General features: G+C 57.0%; 1 protein-coding gene across 1 annotated transcript; it reads left to right on the top strand.

Annotated features, from left to right (window-relative positions):
* Positions 1-8,311: 8,311 nt before the first annotated feature.
* Positions 8,312-27,684, top strand: LOC144948959 (hephaestin-like). Its single transcript, XM_078878736.1, has 19 exons — positions 8,312-8,435; positions 12,242-12,422; positions 13,015-13,259; positions 13,570-13,782; positions 14,283-14,459; positions 14,876-15,130; positions 15,394-15,574; positions 15,763-15,902; positions 16,360-16,500; positions 16,956-17,155; positions 18,031-18,181; positions 19,114-19,326; positions 20,320-20,530; positions 21,562-21,701; positions 22,696-22,830; positions 23,339-23,445; positions 24,674-24,920; positions 25,568-25,707; positions 26,762-27,684. The coding sequence occupies exons 2-19, from the start codon at positions 12,256-12,258 to the stop codon at positions 26,966-26,968; spliced, it is 3,270 nt and encodes a 1,089-aa protein (XP_078734862.1). The 5' UTR covers positions 8,312-8,435; positions 12,242-12,255; the 3' UTR covers positions 26,969-27,684.
* The last annotated feature ends 26 nt before the right edge of the window (positions 27,685-27,710 follow it).

The raw sequence follows: 27,710 nt of genomic DNA, 5'->3' as shown, positions 1-27,710 counted from the left end.
ACATGAAGCGTCTCAGGCAACCGCAATGCTTCTGCAATGTGTAAAAACAAAGACAAAGATCCCCTGTGTAGCCTGCACCGACTTGGATCAAGTGCTGTTAGCGAGCAGCACCTGTGAAGGCCGGCACGGTACGCGAGGGGGTGGGTGGCCAGCACCACGCCCGGCCGCTTTCGTCTCCCCAATGGGGATGTTTACACATTGCATCAGGTCGTAATTTGTGGCTCAGTCGACCTAGGGGAGACCCAGTACCGGTTCAAATATTCGTCACTGGTGTTGGCCGTGAGTGGGACTCGAACTCGGGTCTCGCGATGTGTGGTCCTCTACGTCCAACGATCCGTATCGGCCCCTGGTCCCAGACCGGGTGACCTCACGTCCTCACGCGTGTCGGGACCCACTGAGGTGGCGTCACTTCAAAGTGAGTCACGTGACGACCATTTGAAACGGGCGGCAGTTGTGGAGTCATGGACGCGTTATACTGGTAGGAACCTCCTGGTTACACCAGCCCACAGGGGATTATTGTGTCCGTCCGTCCGTCGTACCGGGAGGGGCTGGGTGGGGAGGGAGGGGCTGGGTGGGGAGGGTGGGGAGCGGCTGGGTGGGGAGGGTGGGGCTGGGTGGGGGGTGGGAGAGGTGGGGCTGGGTGGGGAGGGCTGCTCACCCCGTGGTGCCCTTAAAAACTCAACGTTTAACCTACTCACGCCGGCTTGTGCCCGCCCTTCACAGTCGGGCATATCTGCGGAATACACCACGCCGCCGTTGACCCTGGCCATTGACCGAGCAACCCAACGTTCTTACCAGCTCCTTCCGCAGGAATGTGATTAGCCGTGTGGATTCATCGGTTTCACTACCTCAGGTGGCAGCAGTGCTGGATGAGCTAGTGCGGGGCCTGTAGTATTTTTATTTGCTATACAACCAGATAATACGACAAATCGCTAACCTTAAACACCGAGTCGATCATAAAAGCTGAAGGCAGTATAGTACTATAGTAATAATCTTGGCAGCGATGTCTGCTGTAGCCCACGTGTGTGGAGCGTCTCCTGTTTGGCCTTTGTGTCTGCGCGTCGACTCGAATCAAATGGGGTGGGGGTTCTTTTAAAGTCTAATTTACGGTTGTTTAGATTCAGCCCAAACGCGTCTACCTCCTGAAATGGAGGTTTGATATTCAGAGGCCAAGGCCAGGATTTCCTGCTCAATTGAACAGCGGAGGCATCGGTGTTGATCTCCTGTTTATATTGCCCGAGCCAGTGCTCTAATACAACCACGCGGTTGACTTCCCGACAAAGTGACACCCATCTCATCTCACGCCCCAAACCGATGATTTGCTGAGTCAACCCCCAACCAGGATTTAAAACCCGCGACCATTATTACATCATCATCATCAGCAGCACCAGAGCCACTACCACCACCCACCTCGTCGTAATAATTGTCATCACTACCTTGATCGTCGGCATTCCAGTGTGGGTGAAGCGGTTTCCGCCTCGGGAAGCTGTGGCACTCAGGGTGATTGATGATCCAGCACTCGATCACTGGCTCAGGTAAGGCCCACTGAGCTGTATCGCTCTTTTTCAGAAGCGACATGGCTATCACAAATGATAGCCCAACGAAGTGGCTTATCACGTGGACACGTATCGCAGACAAACACTATAAACGCGTGGTGATGTTTATTTAAATGTGGAGAGAAAAACCGGAGGACCCGGAAAAAAATCCACACGACCACGGGGAGAGAGACACACGCAAACTCCAAATATACAGCAGCAGGCATCAGGGTAGGGATCGAACCGACGACCTCCTGCATACCAAGCGAGGTAGTTAACATCTCATAGCCACCGTGGCATCCTATTGGCTGGTGAGGAGGGTGAGTGAGTGGAGTGGAGTGAGTGGAATGGAGTGAGTGAATGGAGTGGAGTGAGTGGGTGAGCGGGTGAAGTGAGTGAGTGAGTGAAGTGAGTGAGTGGAGTGAGTGAGTGGGTGAGTGAGTAAGTGGGTGAATGGGTAAATGAGTGGGTGAATGGGTGAGTGAGTGGAGTGGAGTGAGTGGAGTGAGTGAATGGAGTGGAGTGAGTGAGAGTGAGTGAGAGTGAGTGAGGGGGTGAGCGGGTGAGTTGGTGAGTGAAGTGAGTGAGTGAAGTGGAGTGAGTGAGTGGATGGGTGGGTGAGTGAGTGGGTGGGTGAGTGAGTGAGTGAGTCACTCACACACGCAGTGTGCAGCAGGTCACTCACACACGCAGTGTATAGAAGGTGACACACACACAGTGTGTAGCAGGTGACACACACACAGTGTGTAGCAGGTGACACACACGCAGTGTGTAGCAGGTCACTCACACACACAGTGTGTAGCAGGTCACACACACACACAGTGTGTAGCAGGTGACACACACACAGTGTGTAGTAGGTGACACACACGCAGTGTGTAGCAGGTGACACACACGCAGTGTGTAGCAGGTGACACACACACAGTGTGTAACAGGTGACACACACACACAGTGTGTAACAGGTGACACACACACGCAGTGTGTAACAGGTCACACACACACACAGTGTGTAACAGGTGACACACACACAGTGTGTAGCAGGTGACACACACGCAGTGTGTAGCAGGTGACACACACGCAGTGTGTAGCAGGTGACACACACACAGTGTGTAACAGGTGACACACACACACAGTGTGTAACAGGTGACACACACACGCAGTGTGTAACAGGTGACACACACACAGTGTGTAGTAGGTGACACACACGCAGTGTGTAGCAGGTCACACACACACGCAGTGTGTAGCAGGTCACTGTTGCACGCACTGCGCGTGCCGTGTCAGCACTTTTAGGCGTTCAATGCAGTCCAGCCCCGAAGGAATGAAAGTGACCTAAAGTACACTTTACACAAGAAGAAGTCTGCTTCAAGCCAAGTGACACTATCAGGCGGAGCACAGCACAGGAGAGTCCCTTCAGGATCCGAGCCCATAATGAGACCCCGGGGACAGTTTTACGGTCGCCACCTTTTCCAATGTAGACCAAACTTTGACATATTTCCATGGGAAGCAGAATGTGCAGTAAACTGTAATAAACGAGACCTCGGGACAAATCAATTCCTGCTGGCAGGTGAATCCTGGACAGAGGTGAGCAACCATCGTCGACATCCGCCGTGTCGATCGCCCGCTCCCACGTGGGTGGTCTCGCGGCCACCCACGTGGGTGGTCTCGCGGCCACCCACGTGGGTGGTCTCGCGGCCACCCACGTGGGTGGTCTCGCGGCCACCCACGTGGGTGGTCTCGCGGCCACCCACGTGGGTGGTCTCGCGGCCACCCACGTGGGTGGTCTCGCGGCCACCCACGTGGGTGGTCTCGCGGCCACCCACGTGGGTGGTCTCGCGGCCACCCACGTGGGTGGTCTCGCGGCCACCCACGGCCACCTGCCGCTCGTCGTGCGTATCGCGGTTGCGACCCAGCGGCCGCCCTGGTTATTTGCGTGGGCGCCTCGGTCGCGAGATGTTAACTACCTCGCCTGGTTTGCGGGAGGTCGTGGGTTCGATCCCGACCCTGACGCCTGCTGCTGTATATTTGGAGTTTGCGGTGTCTCTCACCCCGTGGTCGCATGGATTATTTATCCAGGTCCTCTGGTTTTTCCCTCCAATACGTTCAGAGTATTTGGATGCAGTACTTTCCACGTGATCGGCCACTTCGTTGAGCTGTCATTTGTGGCCGGGTCGCTTCTTAAAAAGAGATATTTAGCTCGCTGGGCCCTACTTGGCAATAGTGTTGCTGCAGATGTATTCACCATACAGATAATACGCGCAGTCTGCTTCACTGTGGACGTTTAAAGTGTCGTGGGATAATTCACAAGAGCAGGCCATTGAGTGCTCGCGTCGTGGTATTCAATTTGGCAAATTAGAAAACATCGCTAAATTGTTCGGATGGGATAATATGGTTGTCATGTCCTCGTTTGAACGGTTCGTATTGTTCTCCTACAAGTGTTATTTTCACCTTTGCACGTGCAATGTCCAAACCAATAAACCAATAAACTCGGCTGTCCCAACCCCCACTCCTTGCGATCCCTCAACACGCTCCGCATCTCTGCTTTCACCAATTGACTCATCCCCATTCAAGTACAAATTAGTCGCTGCTGCACGCGCCCGATGATGATTGTCGTCCACACGTCGTCCCACGTGACTTGCTGCGTCACGTGACAGCCACTGGAGCGATGCGCTTCTTTTCTTGACAACTGCGTTTCGTGTTTAGTTGTTTGTCCTGCCCCCGCACCTCCGATTAGCGTGGTTGGATACGTACGGTGCGAAAGAAGTTCAACATACAGTACGTACATCCATTGCGATCTCAAATGCATTTGACTGCTAATTGGAACGCGTTTAACATCGGGCGCGTGCAGAGTGGAAGAACTGAATTTGTATTTGAACGCCGAGTAAATTGTTAAACGCGTAAAGAACGGAGCGAGGTGGAGTGGGGAGGGGTGGCGTCGCAAGGTCTGGCTGGAGTTTGAGAGATCCCGAGACTAAACTCTTCATAATACACAACACCTTCCCCCGCTGCCACGAACTCTTCCGAGCGACTTGGAGCGGACGTTTGCGCTCTTGGGAGAAGCGCCTCTCTCTCGCGTCATCCCTCAACAACAACAAACCGCGAGAGGGTCGTGATTCGTATTCATAAGTTCACCGCACATTTGACCGTTCGTGGCAGCGGGGGGGGAAGGTTTCGTGAACGGCCCTCGACAAGAGCCGGGGGATTCATTCCTCCTCGCGCCACCCACTCGAGTCGTGTGCACATTTTTCTTACTCCCGAGCCACATTCTTGCCGCAAACCTGCACGCAAGGCGAGGTGTGGTGCTAGCCACCCACCCACCCCCTCGTGTGCCACAGCGCCGGCATTCTTCACAGGTGCTCCCTTACAGCGCTTACCCCACAGGCAATCCGCTTGGGCTACACGGGGGATATATGCCTTTGTAGTTATGCTTTAAACGAATACCCGGCGCGGTGTGAAAATCAGCACTCGTTGGAAGACAAACGCGTTGGGGGGGGGGGGGGGGGGGTCTTGGCCACCCACTCTATCGTGTGTCGTGGCCGGCGTTCATCGGTGTTCGATAAAAGCACTTGCCCCCTCATTCTGTGCAAGGCTATAGGGGGAATCTTTGTCTTTATGGTTGTGTGTGGGAGTGGCGTTCGTGCGCAGTGGCCGAGCGGTTGGCGCGCTGCGCTACGAACCCAACGACCCAAGTTCGATTCCCGCTCACAGCTCTTTAATTCATTCTAGATTTGAAGCTTTCGTGACTGCAATGATTCATACTCTTAGGTTTTTTCGGTAAAGTCACGTAGGTAAAAAACAATAATAAATAAATAATAAAAATAGTAGAAATAAAATAAAAAATCACGACGTTTCGGGCGCAACACAAGCTTCCGTCATCAGGTGGGACAACCACAGCACAAAACAAATGCTGAAGTGGGCAAATGAGCTGCTGTAACAAGGGGCTATATAGGTAAGAGACGGGGGAGGAGCCAGGGAGGAGAGATAGAGGAGGGGGGGGTGCGGAGGAGATGCGGATATGAAGGGGGGTTTTGGGTGAGTTTAGGGGGGTTTTGGATGAGTTTAGGGGGTTTTGGCTGAGTCTAGGGGGGGGGGGAGGGGGGGGGCTTATGAATCTTTAATTCATCGCGCCCGGTTCTATCGGAGCGGCAGAACGCAGCGCGATCACAGCCGGTGGCAAAGGCTCACGAATGTCTCCCGTGCCGAAAGCTGTCTACACACACACAGACAAAGGTCCCCCGTATAGCCTTGAACAGACTGGAAGACAAAATTGAGTCGCATCGAGTTTGGTTACCAATCGTGGGGGCGGGTGAACGACTCCACGAGGCCCTCTCGCCGTGAAACTGGAACCACGAGTTGAGTCGCCTCGCGTGACACCGTCGGGGTCACGGGCAGCCTCGGATGATGATAACTCGGAGTGCACAGACCCCCTGATAATGGTAATCACCCCACCGCGCCAAACCCCAGTGAGATTGGAGGGGAGAGGCAGGAGAGTGCGTGGAGGGGAGTGGAGTGGGATGAGAGGTAGGAGAGTGCGTGGAGGGGAGTAGAGTGAGATGAGAGGGCAGGGGTCGGAGAGTGCGTGGAGGGGAGTAGAGTGAGATGAGAGGGAGGGGAGTTGAGTGAGAGGCGTTACTCTGCTCGTTCAGTGTCCACGGCGCCCCACTGTGGGGACAACGCCGTATTGCATCACAACAACAAAACACTTGGAGACACGACTGCATCATTAAATTATAAGCAGGGGGTGCGAGTTGAAGCGCGTGATTTCCCGCTGTAAACACGGCCAATGTTGCCTCCTTTAACGGGGTCGGCACATTCATAGACACGACAGGGTCACGAGTTTCAGACGAGACGTGACAAAGAGCGCGCGTGGAACAAGAGCACGTGTGGAACAAGGGACACGGCCACGTGCACATTCTGCAAAGAGGACATCATGAGCATCACGTCGTGAGGAAGTGCATTGCGGGCCTCTCTTGTCTGAGGTCACCATCAATGTTGAGCAAATGTGACTGAGTGGCAGCAGCAGCGATGGGCCCCACGGTGGCTAGGAGATGTTAACTACCTCGCCTGGTATGCAGGAGGTTATTCACTTCACATTTACAGATTTGACGAGAGCCGTGATGTAACTTTCTAAACTCCACTTTATGATGAGGTTTAAACTGCTCTGAAGTGCAAAACCGTGGGTCTCATGTAGGGTTTGACAACTCTGACCGAAGCTATTTCGGGATATTTTTGTAAATTATTATTCATTATTATTGATAATTTATGTTTCTTAAAATATCCGCTCATTAAAACCTCCCGGCCTTGCTTCCAGTCGTGAGCGGGAGATCGACGCCAGGAGACTCGCGGCCACGACCCGGGAGGGTTGCCCAACCCCTGCCGGCATCACCGCCGATGCACTCCGCGCGTCCCATCAACCCCCTCGCCGCCTCGTCGCGTTGTGACGTGAAGGTGGCCGGGTGATGATGATGATGCTGCTGATGATGATGATGCTGCTGCTGCTGATGCTGCTGCTGATGATGATGCTGCTGCTGATGATGATGATGCTGCTGATGATGATGATGATGCTGCTGCTGCTGCTGCTGCTGATGATGATGATGATGCTGCTGCTGCTGCTGATGATGATGATGATGCTGCTGATGATGATGATGATGATGCTGATGATGATGTGGTGGAGTGGGCGGCCAGATCCTAGAGAGTAACTGGTCGTCGTGGTGGCTGGGAGATGTTAAGCACCTCGCCTGGTGTACAGGAAGTCGTGGGTCGATCCCGACCCTGACGTCTGCTGCTGCTGTATTTGGCGTTTGCACCTCTCTCTCTCTCTACTCCTGGTCACGTGGATGTTTCTCCGGGTCCACCGGTGTTTCCGTCCACATTTAGAATCAACATCACGCGTTTCGAGTATTTGACTGCTGCTATACATTTCCACGTGATAAGCCACTAAGCTGAGCTATCATTTGTGGCCAGGTCGCTTCTGAAAAATAACTATACAGCTCAGTTGGCCTTGCCTGCTAATATACAAATAGTTTAACTGTTTAACCACTCGCAAACATCCTCACCACTCACCAGCCTCACCATTGTCCTCACCAACCTCTCCACTCACACACCTTACCACTCACAGACGACCTCTTTAATGCTGCTGCGTCGGTTTCATGTGAAGCTCTCCCACGCGTTTTCGGGTCGTGGCGCGTGTTTGTTTGACACGAGTGTCCGACGTTTCGCTCCACCACTCGGCACGTGCCGCCAAATGTCGGACGTCTGGCCAAACAACGCGCGGCGCAGGCTGAACACAGCTGGGAGAGCTATCCCAGTAGACATGGGACGTTGACGCAAACGTTGAACCAACGTTTGTTCAACGGTTTCACCCACTTTGTGTCAACGTTGCATCAACGCTGCCTCAACGTTGGCGTGTTTACCGGGGGGGGGGGGGGGGTATTGCTGCATGCGAGTGACGAGACTCCCCCCCCCCCCCGAGTGTCTGTAATCAGAGGCAGGGGTGGCAGGGAGCGCAGTGGTTGGTGGGGGGGCATTCGACGATTCGGAGCGGATGCCCGCCACGGCGTTTAATGATTGAACCGCTAGCTGGACGCTGCGTGTGGCAATGTTGACTTGAACTGCGGTGGGAGGGTTCGGCAGCGTTGCTTGGGATTCCGGGAAGGCCCCTTGATTCGGGAAGGATATGCAGGAGGGGCCATGAAGAGGATTATTATTATAATTTTGTTTAAACATGTGCACATATAAAGGGCGAGCTGTGGTAGATGTCGGCAGAGAGCTGCGCGGTGCATCTGGGACCGAAGCTTCGCTGGAGGTGGCCCCGGCACGAGAGTGGGAGACACCTGGGACCAAAGTTAGTTCCGCCGCACCTCCGATTATCACGGTTGGCTACGTACGGTGCCGAAGAAGTTCAAGGTGCGTACATGTTGAGAGAGACGTCTGCTGTGTGCATGCTTGTTGAACTTTGTTCACACCGTACGTAGGAGGTGCTGTGCGTGTCTGCTTCGTGTGGACTGGAAGGATTATTGAATGTAGGATGAGAAAATAGACAAGCAGGCAATCCAGTACGCGTGGAACGTCGGGCCAATGTTGACTCAACGTTGGTTCCATGGACATGCCATTAGCCAAAAGTTTATTGCTTAGATATCCTTCATATATCATTAAACAAGTCTTACACAATCCATCAGCCGCATGGCCTTCTGGGAGTGCCTATGTTGAGCAGCATTGATTCAAGACGAGCAAACTCTGGGCCGGTTTTGACACACATCGTCTCATCAACAGTCGGGTTTTCTTGCTGGTTACCTGCCGATCTTGCAGGCAAGGGCCTTGTCTTTAATTGGGGCGCCACGGTGGTGAGATGTTAACTACCTCGCCTTGTATACAGGAGGTCGTGGGTTCAATCCCGACCAAGACGCCTGCTGCTGTACATTTGGAGTCTGCGTCTCTCTCCCAGTGGTCGCGTGGATTTCTCTCCGGGTCCTCCGGGATTTTTTTTCTCCGCATTTAGTATCACGCGTTTCGAGTGTTTGACTGCTACACAGTTCCACGTGAACATCAGCCACTTCGCTGAGCTGTCATTTGTGATGTAGCCATCACAAATGGTCGGTGTTTTAAAAGAGCTATACAGCTCAGTGGGCCTTTACCTGGTCAAATAATAAAAAAAGTTCAGTAAATTAGTTTCAGTATTCACTAGGCCCCTCAAATGATACCGGTAGGATGATTGATAACAGCAAGGTAACGAGGAGCCTCAAGAACAACGTTTTAAATCGACGCGTTTGGCTCAGAACTCCGGTCGTTAACAAATACAACATGAAACAACGACTTCAAGGTGCGCAGCCTGAAGAGACGCGTCCTGTGGAGTTGGCGACAAGAGGATCGCGCGGATTTGAGACCTGTACATGAATTGGCCGAGAAATACCTTAATACATAGAGGACCGCAGAACTTGGGGAGTGGCTGTTACTGTCGCGCCAGCTCTCTGCCTTGCTGCTGTTACCATCCGGGTCAAGTCTGTGGTGCCTTCAGCCATTGTGAGATGCAATCTGCATGATCGGTGACGCTGTTAGTGAAACTAAAACACTATTTTAGAGACCCATAAGAGACTCGTAGACATCCATATACATCAACTGGAGACCCACAGAGACTCGCAGAGACCCAGAGACGCATAGAGACTTGTAGATATCAATAGAAATCCATTAGGGACCCATAGAGCCATGGAGACCCAGATATGTGCTCACAGAGATGTATAGATATATACAGAGTGTCATACCAAACTAAACTAATTTGTTTTGCCAGGTGTAAGGCTCACTGAGCTGTGTAGCTCTTTTTCAGAAGCGACCTGGCCACAAATGATAGCTCAACGAAGTGGCTTATCACGTGGAAACTTATAGCAGCCAAATACTCTAAATGCGTGTTTATAAATGTGGAGGGAAAAAAATCCACGCGACCACAGGGAGAGTGAGAACACAGGCGAGGTAGTAAACATCTAACCACCGTGGCACCCCAAACACGTATCGAACCCCAGGCACTGATAGAGAGGAGCCATGGTTTCAACACTCACTACTTGGCCGATGACACCTTCATAAACAGAGGAATGCAGAGCTTGGAGGGGGGATTTGCAGCCGGATGATCGCGTGGCTACTGCTGCTGCCTTCTGTGCAAGTGAACATTCTCTGTAGGAGCTCCTCGCTCCTGTGATTCGCTCCCCTCTTTCTCTCGCTCTATACGAGGGTGATTCCGTGCTGCGAGGTGAAGCGTTGTGTGTGTGGAAGTGCAGCGGTTAGCGCTACGCTGCGCTTCGAACCTTGCGACCCGAGTAACGATTTCCGCTCACGGCCAACACCAGTGATGATTGTCTGAACCGGTCTTGAGCCTCTCCTAGGTCGACTCGGCCTCAAATGAGTACCTGGTGCGGTGTGTAGTAAACATTGCTAATGGGGAGACAAAGGCGGTCGGGCGTGGTGCTGGCCACCTCCTCGTGTGGCGTCCCGACCTTCATAGGTGCACTCTAACAGCTCTTGTACACGTGTGTATGTTCAACTTCTTTCGCACCGTACGTAGCTAACTGTGCTCATCGGAGGTGCAGGGGAAAGACCACAAACTAAACACAAAAAGCAGTTCTAGAGAAATGACTCGCCCCACCAACTTGCCCCAACAGTCTGCTAAGGCTGTGTGGTGGCTGTGTGTTGATAGTGGTGTCTGTGTGTGTAGTGGTGGTTGTGTGTGTGTGGTGGTGTCTGTGTGTTGTGGTTGTGGAGCCGTGTCGCCCTCTCAGACCTCGGTTTGCCCACATAGACAGATAACGGATAACGGCGACTCCGATAACAGAGAGGTCAGCCCTCGCTTACACAGCAGAATGGTCACCCGCCCGTGTGTGTTTGTCTTTGTGTGTCTGTGTGTGTGTCTGTCTGTGTGTGTGGGTGTGTGGGTGTCTGTGTGTGTGTGGGTGTGTGGGTGTCTGTGTGGGTGTCTGTGTGTGTGTGTGGGTGTCTGTGTGTGGGTGTCTGTGTGTGTGTGTCTGTGTGTGTGTGGGTGCCTGTGTGTGTGTCTGTGTGTGTGTGTCTGTGTGTGGGTGTCTGTGTATGGGTGTCTGTGTGTCTGTGTGTGTGTCTGTGTTGAATCCCGTCTCTCATCCCCTCTTATCTCTCTGGTCCCGTATTTAATGTTTTAGAATAAGCACCACTACTCAACACGTGACCGATTATAAACTTTACCCGAGGCCACACACACTGTGTGTTATTGACGAAAGTGTTGAGTTTGTGGTGTGTTGTTTCTGTTGTTTGTGTTTTGTTTGTAGGGTGTTGTTTGTGCGTTTGTGTTTTCTAGATGACATCTCTGGATTGTTAAGAGAGGGGAAGAGTGGGCACAGAATCTGAATCTTTATTTATCCTGGAGGTTGTCCAGTAAGGGACGGGTCGGCAAGTCACAACAACAACAACAACAAACAGGACAACAACAACAATTAACGATAGCAGTGCAAAATAGAGAAAAAATGGGAAGCAAGTCACTAAACACAAACACCTTCCCTTTGCTAGCTGCCCCCCCACCCGCACAGCCACTGAGCCGCCACCTGGGCCACATTGTAACGACTGGGTGGTTCCTCGACTCGTCGGACAACGAACGTGGGCGGGGCTTGCAAGGGGGTTTCCAGCATTCACGGCGTTGGATCACATGGGGGGGGGGGCTATGTTGGTGGTGGCTGTGTGGTGGTTGTGGAGCCGTGTGATACCACCGCAGGTTGCGTCTGTAAAACATAGCAGCGCCTCCCTTCGTCGTCACGGTCGCTCTGCACCATAAGAATGATAACGCCGATACTAGATGTATTAACTAATAATAAATAACAACTATTTAAACTAAACAATTATTTTTACCAGTTAAGGCCCACTGAGCTACATGGCGATTTATCAGAAGCGGCCTAGCCGCTAATGATAGCTCAATGAAGCGGCTTATCATGTGGACATTTATAGTAGCCAAATACTCCGACACGCATGTTTCTAACAGTGCAGGGAAAACCCAGAGGACCCGGAGAAAGATCCACGCGACCACGGGGCGATAGACACCGCAAGCTCCAAATACACAGCAGCAGGCGTCGGGGTCGGTATGGAACCCACGACCTCCTGTACACCAGGCGAGATAGTTAACATCTCCTAGCCACCGTGGTGCCCCCCCCCCCCAATTATGTTCTATAACGCCGCGACGTCTCTCTGTCCGCACGCGCCCCCAGCTGCGCCGGTGAGGATGCGTCCTCTCGCCTGGCTCGCGGTCGCCTGCTGCTGCTGCTCCACGTGGGTGCCGGCCGCCCCCGCCGTCGTCAGGACTCACTTCATCGCGATCCGCGAGGTCGACTGGGACTACGCGCCCGCGCGGCGCAACCTCATCGCCGACGTGAGCGTGGACGACGACGAGTGAGTGCCGGAGCCGGCGGCGTCCCAAACCGCGGCGCGTCGGCCCACGTTCCGCCGACTCGCTCCATGGGCCGTACTGCACCGCACGCGCCTGATGATTAATAAACACGTCCCAACGCGACGCGCTCGGCGCTTTAACAACCCCCCACCTCAGTCACCCACTTACTCACCCACTTACTCACCCACCCACTCAGCTCACCCACTTACTCACCCACCCACTCAGCTCACCCACTCACTCAACCACCTCTCAACTCACTCACCCACTCACTCGCCCGCTCACCCACTTACTCACCCACTTACTCAGCCACTTACTCACCCACTTACCCACTCAACTCACCCACTCAACTCACCCACTCAACTCACCCACTCAACTCACCCACTCAATTCACTCACCCACTCACTCAACCACCTCTCAACTCACTCACCCACCCGGTCACTCACGTACTCGCCCACAAACTAACTCGCTCAAACACTCGCCCAACTCTCCGCTCGCTCGCCCGCTCACCCACTTACTCACCTACTTACTCCTTCACTCACCCGCCCACTAACTCGCCCGCCTCTCTCCTCCTTCCGGCGCCGCGTGCGCGCCAAGGCACGCCGGCACGTTCATGCGACGGGGCCCGCGGCGCGTGGGCACCGTGTACACCAAGGCCGTGTACGAGGAGTACGCGGACGCCGCCTTCTCGCTGGCGCTGCCCAAGGAGCCGTGGCTCGGCTTCCTGGGGCCCGTGCTGCGCGCCGAGGTGGGCGACACCGTCGTCGTCCACCTCAGGAACTTGGCGTCGCGCCCCTACACCATCCACTCGCACGGCCTGCACTACGACAAGAGCAGCGAGGGTGAGCGGGGGCAGTGGGGGCGGGGGGGGGGGTTGGGGGGGCACTGCGAGAGAGAGGAGCACACCTCGAGAGTCCTGCAGCATCGGGTTGGAGTTCCTGTGGGTGACTTGTGGGTGACTTGTGGGTGACCTGTGGGTGACCTGTGGGTGACCTGTGGGTGGCCTGTGGGTGACTTGTGGGTGACTTGTGTGTGGGTGACCTGTGGGTGACCTGTGGGTGACCTGTGGGTGACCTGTAAAGCGGGTCAGTTGCTGGCCGAATCGTCTGGACGCCTCCCTTGCTCCTCCCGCTCCCCCCCCCCCCCCGCCAGGAGCCCCCTACCCCGACCACACGGAGCGCCATCAGCAGGCGGACGATGCGGTGGCTCCGGGCGAGAGCCGCGAGTACACGTGGAGCCTGAAGCCCGAGTACGGCCCCACGGAGGCCGACCCGGCCTGCATCACGTGGACGTACCACTCGCACGTCGACGCGCCCAGGGACATCGCCGCGGGGCTCATCGGCCCGCTGCTCGCTTGCAAGAAAGGTGCGCCCCCCCCCCCCGGCTGCCCGGGACCCCCCCACAACCCACCCCTCACGCGGGACGGCGGGGGGGGGGGGGGTCGAGGACGCCGTGACGTTGACAAAATAAAAAATCCGAATTGGAACTCGTTGTAGCGCCGGTGGCGTCGTCCATCGTGGGGCGATGTTATTTTCAACGGTCTCTAAGCGACAGTCCGCTAAGCAGTGCACCACCACTCGGAGAAATAAACCAACGAGGGTGGTAGGAGTGCGTGGAGGGGGAAGTAGAGCGAGATGGAGAGGCGAGTGTGGCGGGGCGAGTAGAGGTGAGATGGAGAGGTAGGAGAGTGCGTGGGAGGAGAGTGAGATGAGATGAGAGAGGAGGAGTCCATGGAGGATGTTGAAGACGGAGAGTGCGATCCTGAAATGGATCTGGGATTGGCCGAGGTTCTGTCTCCCTCGGGGTGTGGTGGGGGGGATGGTCTGGCCCCCCAGCGAGCGGATGGCCTCGCGTGCACCCCGCAGGCTCTCTGGACGAGCACGGGAACCCCCAAGACCCGGACCGAGCGTTCTTCCTCCTCTTCTCCGTCATGGACGAGAACCTGAGCTGGTACCTGCAGAGGAACGTGGAGCGCTTCTGCGAGCAGCCGGCCACCGTGGACGTCAACGACGAGGACTTCGTGGAGAGCAACAAGATGCACGGTGCGACGTCGCGCGGGGGACAAGGGGCACAACCGTGGCGAGATGTTAACTACCTCGCCTGGTATACAGGAGGTCGTGGGTTCGATCCCGACTTTTACCCCGGGTCCTCCGGTTTTTCCGTTCTATATTTGGAATCGATGTGCATTCAGAGTATCTGGAATCGACGTGCGCTCAGAGTATCTGGCTGCTGCTATAAATGTCCATGCGATGATCAGCCACTCGGTTGAGCCATCATTTGTGATAGCCACAAAAACACCTCTTAACTATCATAGGGATGTATTTTGAACTTCTTTCGCACTGTACGTGGGCCACCCGTGGCTAGGGGGAAGGACTACAAGCTAAGCACGAAAAGCTTTTTTTTTGGGCTCGTCGATCGTGACCCGAGGGGGGCCTCCCCCCCCCCCCCCGCCCGGCAGCCATCAACGGCTATGTGTACGGCAACGCGCCGCGGCTGGAGCTGTGCGCCGGCGAGCGCGTCTGGTGGCACCTCGTGGCGATGGGCAACGAGGCGGACGTCCACGCCGCCCACTTCCTGGGCCACACGCTGGAGGAGCGCGGACGCCGCGTCGACACCGTCGCCCTCTTCCCGGCCACGTTCCGATCGGCGCGCATGGCCCCGGCGCGCGTGGGCACCTGGCTCATTAGCTGCCAGGTCAACGACCACGTGCAAGGTGACCGAGGGGTTTTCCCTCCGTGGCGTCGACAACCGCGCTACTCGGAGGTTGCTGGGAAAGGATAAAAAAAACTAATCGCAACGGCAAACGGTTCTAAGGAAATTTGTTTACAATTCACCTGCGGCGGCGGCTTGTTTGCGACGTCGACTAAGGCGACGCTGCCGCTGGGGGTCCCCTCGCCGGGCAGCTGCGAGCGCGAGAATTTCAAACCACGGCCCCCCTCCCCCTTCCCACCCCCGCCCCCCCCCCCCCCCCCCCAGCCGGCATGATGATGCTGTACACGGTGCGCGACTGCGGCTTGAAGCCTCCCGGCCCCGCGCAGGCGCCCGTGAGCGGCGGCGTGACGCGCACGTTCTTCGTGGCAGCGCAGGAGGAGGTGTGGGACTACGCGCCGGGCGGGCGCGACCGCATCTCGGGCACGAAGCTCGACGAGCCGGGGAGGTGAGGGGCCTGGAGCGCCGTACGTCCCCGTGTGTGTCACCGTGTGTCTAACTAATCGCTGTGTATCTCCATTCTCCCCGTGTCTCGTCGTGTCCCCGTGCGTGTCTCCGCGTGTCCGTGTGTGTGTGTCCATGTGTCACCGTGTGTGTGTCTCTGTGTGTCCCCACGTGTCTCTGCGTGTCCCCTAGCCCCTCGGCCGTGTTCCTCGAGCGGGGGCCGCACCGCGTGGGGAGCCGCTACTGGAAGGCCCGCTACGTGGCCTACGAGGACGACTTGTTCAGTGCCGTGCGCCAGCGCGGCAAGAACGACGAGCACCTCGCCCTGCTCGGTAATGCCGCTCGTAGGGCCCTCACCTTGCCTCTTTATCTTCCTGGGACGCACAAACCATTTGCGTCGGTGATCTCTATCCTTTGTATAATTGTGTATGTATATATGTGCACGTGTGTAATGTTGCTGTACTGTACATGTGTGTTTTTGTGAGTGTGTGGGGCAGTGGTAGCGCACTGCACTACGAAACCCGGTGACCCGAGTTCGATTCCCGTTCACGGCCAACACCGGTGACGATTATCTGAACCGGTCCTGGGCCTTCCCTAGGTCGACTCCGCCTCAAATAAGTACCCGGTGCGGTGTGTATACTTCGCCACCGGGAAGACAAACGCGGCCGGGCGCGGTGCTGGCCACCCACCCCCCTCACGGGTGCTCGCGATCAGCGCTTGCCCCAACGTTCTGTTAATGCTCCACGGCGGTGGTGGTGGTGGTGGGGATCTTTGTCTGTGCGCGTGCAGGTCCCGTGCTGCGCGTAGAGGTGGGGGACGTGCTGCAGGTCGTGTTCTGGAACAACGCGAGCCGCCCGTACAGCATCCAGCCGCACGGCGTCTCCTACCTCAAGCAGCATGAGGGCGCCGCGTACAGCGACGGCGTGGCCGGTGAGCCGGGGGTCACGGGTCACAGGGCGAGCCAGGGGCCACGGGGCGAGCCAGAGGTCACAGGGTGAGCCAGGGGTCACAGGTGTCACGGCGAGCCAGGGGTCAAGGGGTGAGCCGGGGGTCAAGGGGTGAGCCGGGGGTCACAGGGTGAACCAGGGGTCACGGGGTGAGCCAGGGGTCACGGGGTGAGCCGCTCACGAGCTGGGTTTGAGCCTTAATCTGGGGTGAGCGTTCCTAGTGTCAGAATCACCATGAACACCGGATCCTAACCCCCAGTCGTGAACCCACATTGCGAACCCCGACACCCAATTGACAGACCCCATATCGTCAACCTCGAACCGTAACCCAAAATCAAGAACTCCAAATCGCGACCCCTCACGCGACCCCGGCAGCGCGATCCCCGCAGCGCGACCCCGTACCGTGCTGCCCCCCCCTAACCCCGAGCGCTCGTGCAGGCGGGGAGTCAGTGGCGCCGGGCCGCCGCTTCCTGTACCGCTGGGTGGTGGGCGAGGAGTCTGGCCCGGCGGGGAACGACCCGGACTGCGTCACGTGGCTCTACTACTCGGCGGCGGACAGCGTGCGGGACACCAACTCGGGACTCGTGGGGCCCCTCGTCGTGTGCCGCCCCGGCAAGCTGGGCGCAGACGGCGCGCAGGTCGGCTCCCTGGCGTGGTGGCCCCCCACAATTGGGAGAGGGGTGGTGGGCACGACGCGGGCAATGCCGGACGAAGTGTGACGACGCTAGACGCAACGAGCAGCGATGCCATCTGCTTGCGTTCCGCTCTCCGCGTTGCCGCTCCGCGTGCCCGGCCGGGGCAGCGGTTGCGAAGCGCGTCCAAGCGTCGTCACGGGACGCCTGAAAATTTGAGCGGCGATGCCACAGCAGATCGGTCGGTGATTGACAATATTAGTTTCTTTTGGGTGAGATCGTCGTGTAGCGGATAATGCCACGTTCGACAATTGCCCTCCACCACCCGACACGGCCAGTTAAATCAAGCTGTCATGTCACGTGGGCAAATGCACCAATTGATTTGGTTTAAGCAAACCGGAATGTTGAAAGGCGAATCATTGGTTTGCCACAGATTTATACAGGCTCCCTTGAGCTTACTAGGGACCCATACACTTGTGCTTTGTTTGCTTATGCCCCCCCCAACCTCCCCCCCCCCAATTGTATTCTACATTATTGTTAATTATGATTATATTCTTTGATTCTTTCGGTAAAGTCACGTAGATAGAAAATAAAATAAAAAACCAAAAACTCACGTCACGCAACACAAGCGGTAGACGTGACTTTACCGAAAGACCTAAAGAATATGAATTGCTGCAGTCACGAAAGTTTTAAGTCAGAATTATGATGAGTCTGCTGCTTAGAGTTGTGGTCTAATGTGTGTTTACCTCCTGACCTGGACGTTTGATGCACGTTGATTCTGTCAGAAATTCGGCCATGTCCCGTGGTCTGGCATCCATCCCAGAGGGCAGTGCGGCAGCAAAATGCAAAGTTGTCCTGCCCCCCCCACCCCTCCCGTGCAGCGTGGCATCGACCACGAGTTCTCGCTGCTCTTCTCCGTGTTCGACGAGAACCTGAGCTGGTACCTGGAGCGGAACATCGCCGCTTTCGCGAGCGACCCGGCCGGCGTGAACCGGGACGACGACGACTTCCAGGAGAGCAACAAGATGCACGGTGCGGCCGCTGGACACGCACGCGAACCTCCCCCTCGGTGGCGGTGCACAACCACGTTTAACCGGCCGGTGCCACGGTGGTGAGAAGTTAACTACCTCGCCGGGTATACAGGAGGTCGTGGGTTCGATCCCGACCCTGACGCCTGCTGTGTATGTGGAGTTTGCGGTGTCTCTCTCCCCGTGGTCACGTGGCTTTTTCCCCCGGGTCCTCCGGTTTTTCTCTCCACGTGTATAATCAACATCACGCGTTCAGAGCATTTGGCTGCGATACCTTTCCACGCGATAAGCCGCTTCGTTGAGCTCTCATTTATGGCCAAGACACTTCTAACAAACATCTGCGTAGGGGAGCGGCCCTTACCTGGTGAAAATACAAATAGAACATTCGAGGAGGCAAAAACGTCCGCGCTGGGTGGGACGTGTGGCGCGGGATGGAGTGAGGACCGATTGGCGAGATGGCCGTTGGAACAGTCTCCACAAGCCCGACCACCAAAGGGGGGAGGCCTTAAGGCCAGATGGTGGGATGCTGAATCTCTGGGTCTCTGGGTGAGTCTATCTAAAAGCAAGTGGTGGGATCTTGGGGGTCGAGTGTTGACCGTGCAGCAGCTGCGGGATCTAGCGGAGCGTGGAAACCATTGGCGGGGTCACGTTGTGCAGTCTGACGTTGCTCAGTGGCCCTCACAATTTGAGTGATTGTTATTTTGCATTGCTTAATAGCTGCCTCCACCAGTCTTTCGCTCGCTCTGTCCCATCCACAGAGGCCGTGTCTCTCTCCCTTCTCCCGTCCCACTCCCCTGTAAGTTATCTCTCATCCTCTCTCGATCTTCCTCTCCCAATGGGCCCTTTAACTCTCTCCATGCGCCCTTTGCTCTCTGTGTCTTCCTCACCCTCTCCTCTCTCTCTCTCCCTATCTCTCCTCCCCACCTGCCTCCACAGCCATCAACGGGCGCATGTACAACACCCTTCAGGGCCTCCGCATGTGCAAGGCCCAGCAGGTGTCGTGGCACCTGCTGGGCCTGGGCTCCGAGGTCGACGTCCACGCCGTCTACCTGGCGGGGAACACGATGCGCGCGTCGGGGCGCCGGCGTGACACCATCAACCTCTTCCCGCACAGCTCGCTCACGGCCACGATGAGCGCCGACAAGGCCGGTGAGCCCTCCCGGTGACCCACGCACCGGCGGCCGGTGCGTCAACTGCGCTCGGGCACAGAGCCAGATCCACGGTGGCTAGGAGATGTTAACTACCTCGCCTGGTATACAGGAGGTCGTGGGTTCAATCCAGACCCTGACGCCTGCTTGTTTATTTGGAGTTTACGGTCTCTCTCTCTCATTGTGGTCACGCGGATTTTTCTCCGGGTCTTCCGGTTTTCCCCTTCACATTTAGAATCAACATCACACGCTTAGTGTATTTGGCTGCTGCTATAAATTTCCACGTGGTGATGATAAGCCACTTGGTTTCTGACAGAGATGTAGCTCGGTGCCCCTTCCCTGGTGAGATAGAATAAAAATTAGTTTTATGGAGAATACCAAAGGAAATGAAGTGAATGTTGATTTTCTTTTTTGCTAGCAAAGCTTTGATGTCTCAGGACCGCCCCACACCTCTCAATGGGCTAGTTTCTCGTTCTGCCTCCGCTTGGGCCACGTCAGGGCGCATTGTTGCTGGGACCCCGAGAGCCCTGGCGGCCCACCTACGGCCCACGTGACAGGCCTCCAGCATCGCCCTGGCAGCCGCCCCCCGTCCGCTTCGGTGCCCGCCACTCGAATGCTTCCGCGCGCCGCGCAGCGTCGTACGATCCACGCGGACGCGCGAGGCGTTTCTTGCCTTGTTGCGATAGAATGACAACGATGACCACATAGCCCTGTCCTTCATCTGCTCGCATCAACAACAACAGCAACCGCCGTTCGCCACTAAGTGGTGGTGACTTCACCACGGAGCTTGTGCCAGGCTAGTTGCACTTGAAGGCCACGTGTCGAACGCCCAGTGGCAGGAGGTCACGGGACAGACCCAGGTGGCATGGGTTGACTGAGATGACCGGCCGATGCACCACCTGTGCCCCCTACCGTGCTCGCATCTCCCCACGACTTCCCATCGTCCCCCCCCCCCCCCCCCGCGTCTCTCCCCCTCTCTTCCCCCCACCCCCAGGTGACTTTGGGGTGGTGTGCAAGACGGCGGACCACCTGTCGGCGGGCATGAAGCAGCACTACCACGTGTCGCTGTGCGATGCGCGCGTGCTGCGCCCGCCGCGCCCCACGGCGACGCGCACGCACTTCGTGGCGGCCGTGGAGCTCAGCTGGGACTACTCCCCCACGCGCCACTGGGAGCTCGCGCGGCACAACACCACGCGGCAGCACAGGTGCGGCGCCACGCGCGCGGGTCTGTCGCCACAGGTGTGTCACGGTGCCACGCGCGCGGGTCTGTCGCGGCAGGTGTGTCGCGACACCGCGCGGGTGTGTAGGCAGAGGGCTGTTTGCTGTGGCAATCTTGGCAGAGAGACGGTAAGCATTGTTATCGTTATCAAGTGGGAATTCCATTTTTTTCACGAGTGGGGCCACTGGCACGTGATGAATGAGCTGTCACATCATCCTGTGTCCGTGTATGTTGGCGTGCGTGCATGTGTACTTGAGTGATGTGTTCGAATGCATGCACCATCTGCTCATGTCGGTGTGTATGTACGTGCGTGTGTCCACGTGTTTGAGTACCTGGTGCGATGTGTAAACATCGCCACTGGGGAGACAAAGGCGGCGGGGCGTGGTGCCGGCCACCCACCCCCTCGTGTGCCGACCTTCATAGTCGCTGCTACTCGCTAACAGCACTTGTGTAGTGAGTCCAACTGAGTCGCAGACGTTATCTTGGGAGCAACACTATTTATTCCACGTTAACTCGTAACACAACACGAACTACACTCGGGTCTCCAATGCCCATCTCTAACCACGCTACGGCACAGCTGGACACGGTTCGCTATCCCGGCCCGGACCACGAGCTCCTTCTGGAAGGTTCCAGAGAGCTCCTTTGGACCAGTGACTGCCCCACGGCCCCCATGCACCGGTGGCCCCCCTCCAGTATCGTCCGGTCACGTGACAACAGGTCAGCTAGCGTATCACGCCCCAGAGTAACCCTGGCTGGCTGACGCTCCCTCACCGGGAGCCGGCACCGCACACTGCTCGCGGTGCCTCCGCGCTCACCAGCGCTCACCCAAGCCCCACTAGGGCCGGTGGTACTACATCCCGTAACCCGGGCTGCCCGCAATGACAACACATTACCGGCCGTGGCTTCGCAAGCCCCGGCACCAAACAGTGACAAGCACAGTCACTGCACTTGTACCAAAAGTCTCTCGAGGCTGTACGTGGGATCGTCGTCGTCGTTGTCGTTGTTTGTGTGTCCCAGCCACGGAGAGACATTCCTGAGGGGCGGCACGGACCGCATTGGCTCTGCCTACAAGAAGGTGGTGTACCGCGAGTTCACGGACGACACGTTCACGCGCGAGAAGCCCCGCGGGGAACGGGAGAAGCACCTCGGCATTATGGGTAAGGCTGCCACCTTGCTGTGGCCAGGAAAGTAGCCCGAGCAGTGGGCGGGGCCACCCGAGCAGTGGGCGGGGCTAGTGACCGAGCGGGCGGGGCTAGTGACCGAGCGGGCGGGGCTAGTGACCGAGCGGGCGGGGCTAATGACCGAGCGGGCGGGGCTAGTGACCGAGCGGGCGGGGCTAATGACCGAGCGGGCGGGGCTAGTGACCGAGCGGACGGGGCTAGTGACCGAGCGGACGGGGCTAGTGACCGAGCGGGCGGGGCTAGTGACCGAGCGGGCGGGGCTAGTGACCGAGCGGGCGGGGCTAGTGACCGAGCGGACGGGGCTAGTGACCGAGCGGGCGGGGCTAATGACCGAGCGGGCGGGGCTAGTGACCGAGCGGACGGGGCTAGTGACCGAGCGGGCGGGGCTAGTGACCGAGCGGACGGGGCTAGTGACCGAGCGGGCGGGGCTAGTGACCGAGCGGGCGGGGCTAGTGACCGAGCGGGCGGGGCTAGTGACCGAGCGGGCGGGGCTAGTGACCGAGCGGGCGGGGCTAGTGACCGAGCGGGCGGGGCTAGTGACCGAGCGGGCGGGGCTAGTGACCGAGCGGGCGGGGCTAGTGACCGAGCGGGCGGGGCTAGTGACCGAGCGGGCGGGGCTAGTGACCGAGCGGGCGGGGCTAGTGACCGAGCGGGCGGGGCTAGTGACCGAGCGGGCGGGGCTAGTGACCGAGCGGGCGGGGCTAGTGACCGAGCGGGCGGGGCTAGTGACCGAGCGGGCGGGGCTAGTGACCGAGCGGGCGGGGCTAGTGACCGAGCGGGCGGGGCTAGTGACCGAGCGGGCGGGGCTAGTGACCGAGCGGGCGTAGTTGACGGATGGTGGGAGGAGCCGCCAGCTCGCGGTGTGCCCCCGTTGAGCCTCCCAGAAAGGTCATCGGCAGCGTCACGAGCGAGCACCCGCGTGGTGCCGTGGCCCCAGCCGCGCGCAGTGACGCAGCCCGCCCTGTTCCAGGCCCCATGCTGCGCGCGGAGGTGGGCGAGGCGCTGGTGGTCGTCTTCAAGAACATGGCGAGCCGTCCGTACAACATGCACGCTCACGGCGTGGACGAGGGCCTGGACAGCTGCAACATCCCCCCTGTGGCTCCCGGCGAGTGCCTCTCCTCCTCCGCACAGCGCCTCTCCTCCACGCAGCGCCTCTCATCCTCCGCACAGCGCCTCACCTCCACACAGCGCCTCTCTCTCGTCGCGATCATTTGCGTCGCGCCGCCACGCGTTGCCTTGCAGCGACCGGCTCCCGATTCTCAGTCGTCTCCGCATCGGCGCTCCGGATTTGCTACGCCTGCCGGCCAACACCAGTGACGATTTTCTGAACCGGTCCTGCGCCTCCTCTAGGTTAACCCCCCAAATGAGCCCCAACTGAGTACCTGGTGTGGTGTGTAAACTTCGCCACTGGGGGAGACAAAGGCGGTCCGGCACGGTGCTGGCCACCTACCCCCTTGTGTTCCGTGTTGGCATTCATAGGTGCTCACTAACATATCTATACAGGGATCTTTGTCTTTGTATCAGTGTGTATGTGCGTGTTTTGTCCCGTGTGTGTGTATCTGCCCATGCGTGTGTGTATGACGGCCCGTGTGTGCGTGTGGGTCCGTGTGCAGGGCGTGTGGAGAAGTACAAGTGGATGGTTCCCGAGCGATCGGGCCCAGGAAAGGGAGACCCTGACTGCCTCCTCTGGGCCTACTACTCCAACGTCAACCCCAACAAGGTCGTGTTCTGTTTGCCGCCTCCTGTCTCCCATGTTCCAGCTCGTATCCACATCATCCGTTTGTCCTTTAACCACGAGATGAAAGTTAGCCACGGAGAAACATTAAGCAGCCGAAGGTCACATCAACATTATACAAATTATCTGGTGGTGTATGTACGTCGAACTTCTTTCGCACCGTACGTAGCCGACAACGCTAAACTAACACCAAAAAGCAGTTCTGAAGAAATTAGTTTTCAATCGAGATGATTTAAAAGTGCACAGCTCCGGTGGATTCCTAATACTCTCAAAGTGGCTTCCTCGGATGATGCTGCTGCTGCATTGGCGGTGGTGCTCAAGGACAATTCGCAACAACAGCGACACGCGGCAAGTTTGTAAGGAACACTTTGAAGAAAAAATATAGCAGGCAACATTTTGGGAAATGGCCCTGTGCTATGAATAAGGGGCATCCGCCCACACCGTCGCCTGCTACGTATTTTTATTCCTTTTAGGGTGACACACAGTGTGATTGAACTTTTGTTGGGTAACGTCAAAGTCATTGTAGCTCTTAAAACATTTTCAATACGGTAAACAAATAATGTGAAGGAAGGTGACGAGATTAATCCTAGCAGCGGCTTTTGGTGAGCCGTGGAACAAAGACGGTCACCGCATCGTGCGCTTTCGGACACGCTTCTGTGGCCGTCTGGAACGCTCTTCCTTCCGATATTAGGAATCCACTGGAGCTATGCACTTTTAAGTCATCTCGATTTAAAACTAATTTCTTTGAAATTGCTTTGTGTGTTTAGTTTGTTATCCCCCGCACCTCAGATTAGCACGGTTGGCTACGTACGGTGCGAAAGAAGTTCAGCAAAGATCTCTCGCTAGCCTAAACAGATTGTTGGGGCAAGTGCATTTAGCAAGCACCTAATGAAGGCCGGAACGGCGCACGAGGAGGTGGGTGTCCAGAACCACGCGCGACCACCTTTGTCTCCCCAGTGGCGATGTTTACACACCGCACCAGGTACCCATTTGATTTGGAGTCGACCTAGGGGAGGCCCAGGGACCGATTCATGGTGTTGGCCGTGAGCGGGAATCGAACTGGGGTCGCCGGGTTCGTAGCGCAGCGCGCTGACCGCTACACCACCGCTCCCCGCAACATACGAAAGTACGCCCGGCGCGTGCCGAGCGAACGGCCGTGTTGCCATTGCACCGCGTGAATTGCGTGTGTGCGCGTGTGCGTGTGGTGGTGCAGGACCTGTACAGCGGCCTCTTCGGAAGCCTGCTCACGTGCCGGCCCGGCGTGCTGTCGGGTGGCGGCGGCGGCGGCGGCAGTGACGGCGCCGCGCGGCCCCGCGGGGTGGAGCGAGAGTTTGCGCTGCTCTGGATGGTGTTCGACGAGAACGAGTCGTGGTACCTGGAGGAGAACGTGCAGCGCTGCTGCGGCGGGGCGGGCGTCATCACCTCCGACGAGGACTTCAAGGAGAGCAACAAGATGCACTGTGAGACCCGTCGCTCGCCGCGGGGGTGGGGGGCACGGGGGGGGGGGGGGGTGTAAAGAGGCGCCAGGTGCGAAAGAAGTTCCACATGCACACAGACAGGAGGCTGAGCCGGCAGGGAGGGTCATTGAGAAACAAGAGCCTTCATACACACCTGTACATATGTACACATACGTGCACACACCTGTACATACGTGCACACACCTGTACCTGTACATACGTGCACACACGAGCATCGGGGTGCACGTTTGTGGTCGTGGTCAGCACCGTACCATGCTCCAGTGATGTCCGTCGGTCCGAGGGTACGGTCACAGTATAGGTAGCGGTTGGCGCTACGTTGCGCTACGAACCCGGCGACACGAGTTAAATTCCCGCTCAAGGTCACCACCAGGTGATGATTATCGGAACCGGTCCTTGGCCTCCCCTTAGGTCGATTCGGCCTCAAAATGAGTACCTGGCGCGGTGTGTAAACATCGCCACTGGGAAGACAAAGGTGGCCGGGCGTGGTGCTGGCCACCCACCCCCTCGTGTGCCGTGCCAGCCTTAATAGGCGCTACTCGCTAACAGCACTTGCCTCAACAGGCTGTGAAGGCTACACGGGGGACCTTTGTTGTTTGTTGTGCGCGCGTCTGTGGCTCGCCCCCACGCAGCCATCAACGGCTACGTGTACGGCAACCTGCCGGGGCTGACGATGCGCGAGGGCGAGCACGTGGCCTGGTACCTCCTGGGCATGGGCAACGAGGTGGACATCCACACGGTGCACTTCCACGGCCACCCCTTCACCGTGCAGGTAGCGGCACCGCTCGCTCGCTCGCTCCCCCACACCACGCACGCCACTAACCACAGCCGCCTCCACGCAACCGCCCGCTTCTCCCGTAGAAGACCTGCCAAGGGAGTCGTGGAACGCCCGGCCCACCCGTGGCTGGGCATCGAGGAGGCTTCCGTGCAGGGACCCTGGGCTCGCACAGCGGAAATGTGGACTCCGTCTCTCTGGGATCAGAATCGAAATCTTTATCCTGGAGAAATACGATGAGCTCTATTGAAGCTCTTTTTCTCGGATGTCCAGAAGGGGCTCATTTCTTTAGAACTGCTTTGTATTGAGGTGTTGTTGTCCTTCCCTCGCACCTTCGATTAGTGCGGTTGGCTATGTACGGTGCAAAAGAAGTTCACCGTATATACATACGAGTGAAGATAGGGTATCCCCCCCCCCACCCTTGCACGATCGGGTTTTCTCCGGATGTTTCGGGAAAGTCACGTAGGTAGAAAATAAGAGATCACGACGTTTCGATCGCAACGCAAGCGAACGTCATCAGGTGACACAATCACAGCAGAGCTGCCAGGTAAACACCGCCGGGCTCGCTGACGAACACTCACATTGACATTATCATTGGCTGCTGACATTTGGGCTACGCCCATTTAAAACCGTTTCCCTTGGAAGCTAAACCCCCTTTTCCTGAAGACGACCGCTTACGTTGCGATCAAAACGTCGTATTCTTTTGTTATTTTATTTGAACCTATCTCCGTGACTTTACCGAAAGACCCAAGAATATGAATTCCTGCAGTCATGAAAGCTTCAAGTCAAGGAATTGATATTATTAATGTAGGGCCGTTTGGAAGGAAAAAGTATCATGCAATTTTAAGATCACCCCCTCCAGCCACCCCGTGTGAAATGTTCTAGATCTGCCTCTGGCCAGAGACATTCGGACGATGAGATGCAATGCGAGGGGGCCACGGGACGGAAGCGGAGGGTCGATTTGGCCCACGTGTGTTCGCCAGCGGGCTCACGAGCCGCGCGCGTACTGATGCGCGCGTACTGACCCGCGGCTGTGGCGCGTCTCGAGCAGGTGGGGGGCGGAACCCACCGAGCCGACGTCATGGACCTGTTCCCGGCCACGTTCGAGACGGCGCACATGAGGCCCGGCAACCCGGGCACGTGGCTCATGCACTGCCACGTGACGGACCACATCCAGGCCGGCATGGAGGCCACCTACACCGTCCTGCCACGCGGCACCGCCCACAAGTCCAAGGCGGGGATCAAGCAGCGCCGCTGAGAGGTGGCGGTGGTTTCCAGATTTCCCCCCCCCCCCATCCACCGCTGGTAGAATTGTGATGATTTGGAGTCACGGTTTGAATCGTGGATCGCCACCACCGGTGCCTCGCAGGGCCACTGGGAGCTGGCGGGTGCAGCAGCAGCAGCGGAAGTCTCTCCGAACTCCACCACCCCCAGCAGTAGAATTGTGATGCTTTACTTCAAGGGGTAGCGATTTAAACCAGGACCAGAATGGCCTTACGTGTTGGCAAACTTATATTTTACATTTTCATAAAAATCATACAAAATTTAAGAAAAATTACAAATGACAGACATTATGGTACCCTCAACTGGTCAAACCAACGAAAGAAATCGGTCATCTTTGTTGGCTTTGGCTCGACGCACTCTTGAGCGACAGTGTGCCGCGAGGTTGTAACGTTATCGCTCGGACACGCGGTGCTGTCCGCAGCACACCGTGCTCTGCCGTCGTACAAATACCCATACTGCCTTGCCCACCTGTGATGTCGCATCACACTGGCGTTGCCAGACATTGCCTCTACTACCACTACGCAAACCTGGACTGATCTACCATTAATTTTAAATTTTCCGTCTAACAACAACAGTGCCTTTTGTTAACGTAACGTGCACAACTCAAATACAGTACATGAGACTGAAACAAGCCCAAAGGTTATTTTGTCTAATCTCAAACTTTATTTTTCAAAAACTGTAAAACGAGAAACACACTACAGTACATCATTATTTTG

The sequence above is a fragment of the Lampetra fluviatilis genome, chromosome 51 (genome assembly GCF_964198595.1).
Source record: "Lampetra fluviatilis chromosome 51, kcLamFluv1.1, whole genome shotgun sequence".
NCBI classification, from domain to species: Eukaryota; Metazoa; Chordata; class Hyperoartia; order Petromyzontiformes; family Petromyzontidae; genus Lampetra; species Lampetra fluviatilis.
Note: the sequence above shows the minus strand (reverse complement) of the source record. Positions and strands in the feature narration are given on the sequence as shown.

Coding starts and splice junctions, on each gene's coding strand:
- LOC144948959 (XM_078878736.1), top strand. CDS start 12,256: ATGCGTCCTCTCGCCTGGCTCGCGGTCGCCTGCTGCTGCTGCTCCACG. Junction 15,131..15,393: donor GGTCAACGACCACGTGCAAG/GTGACCGAGGGG, acceptor CCCCCCCCCCAG/CCGGCATGATGATGCTGTAC. Junction 22,831..23,338: donor CATCCCCCCTGTGGCTCCCG/GCGAGTGCCTCT, acceptor GTCCGTGTGCAG/GGCGTGTGGAGAAGTACAAG.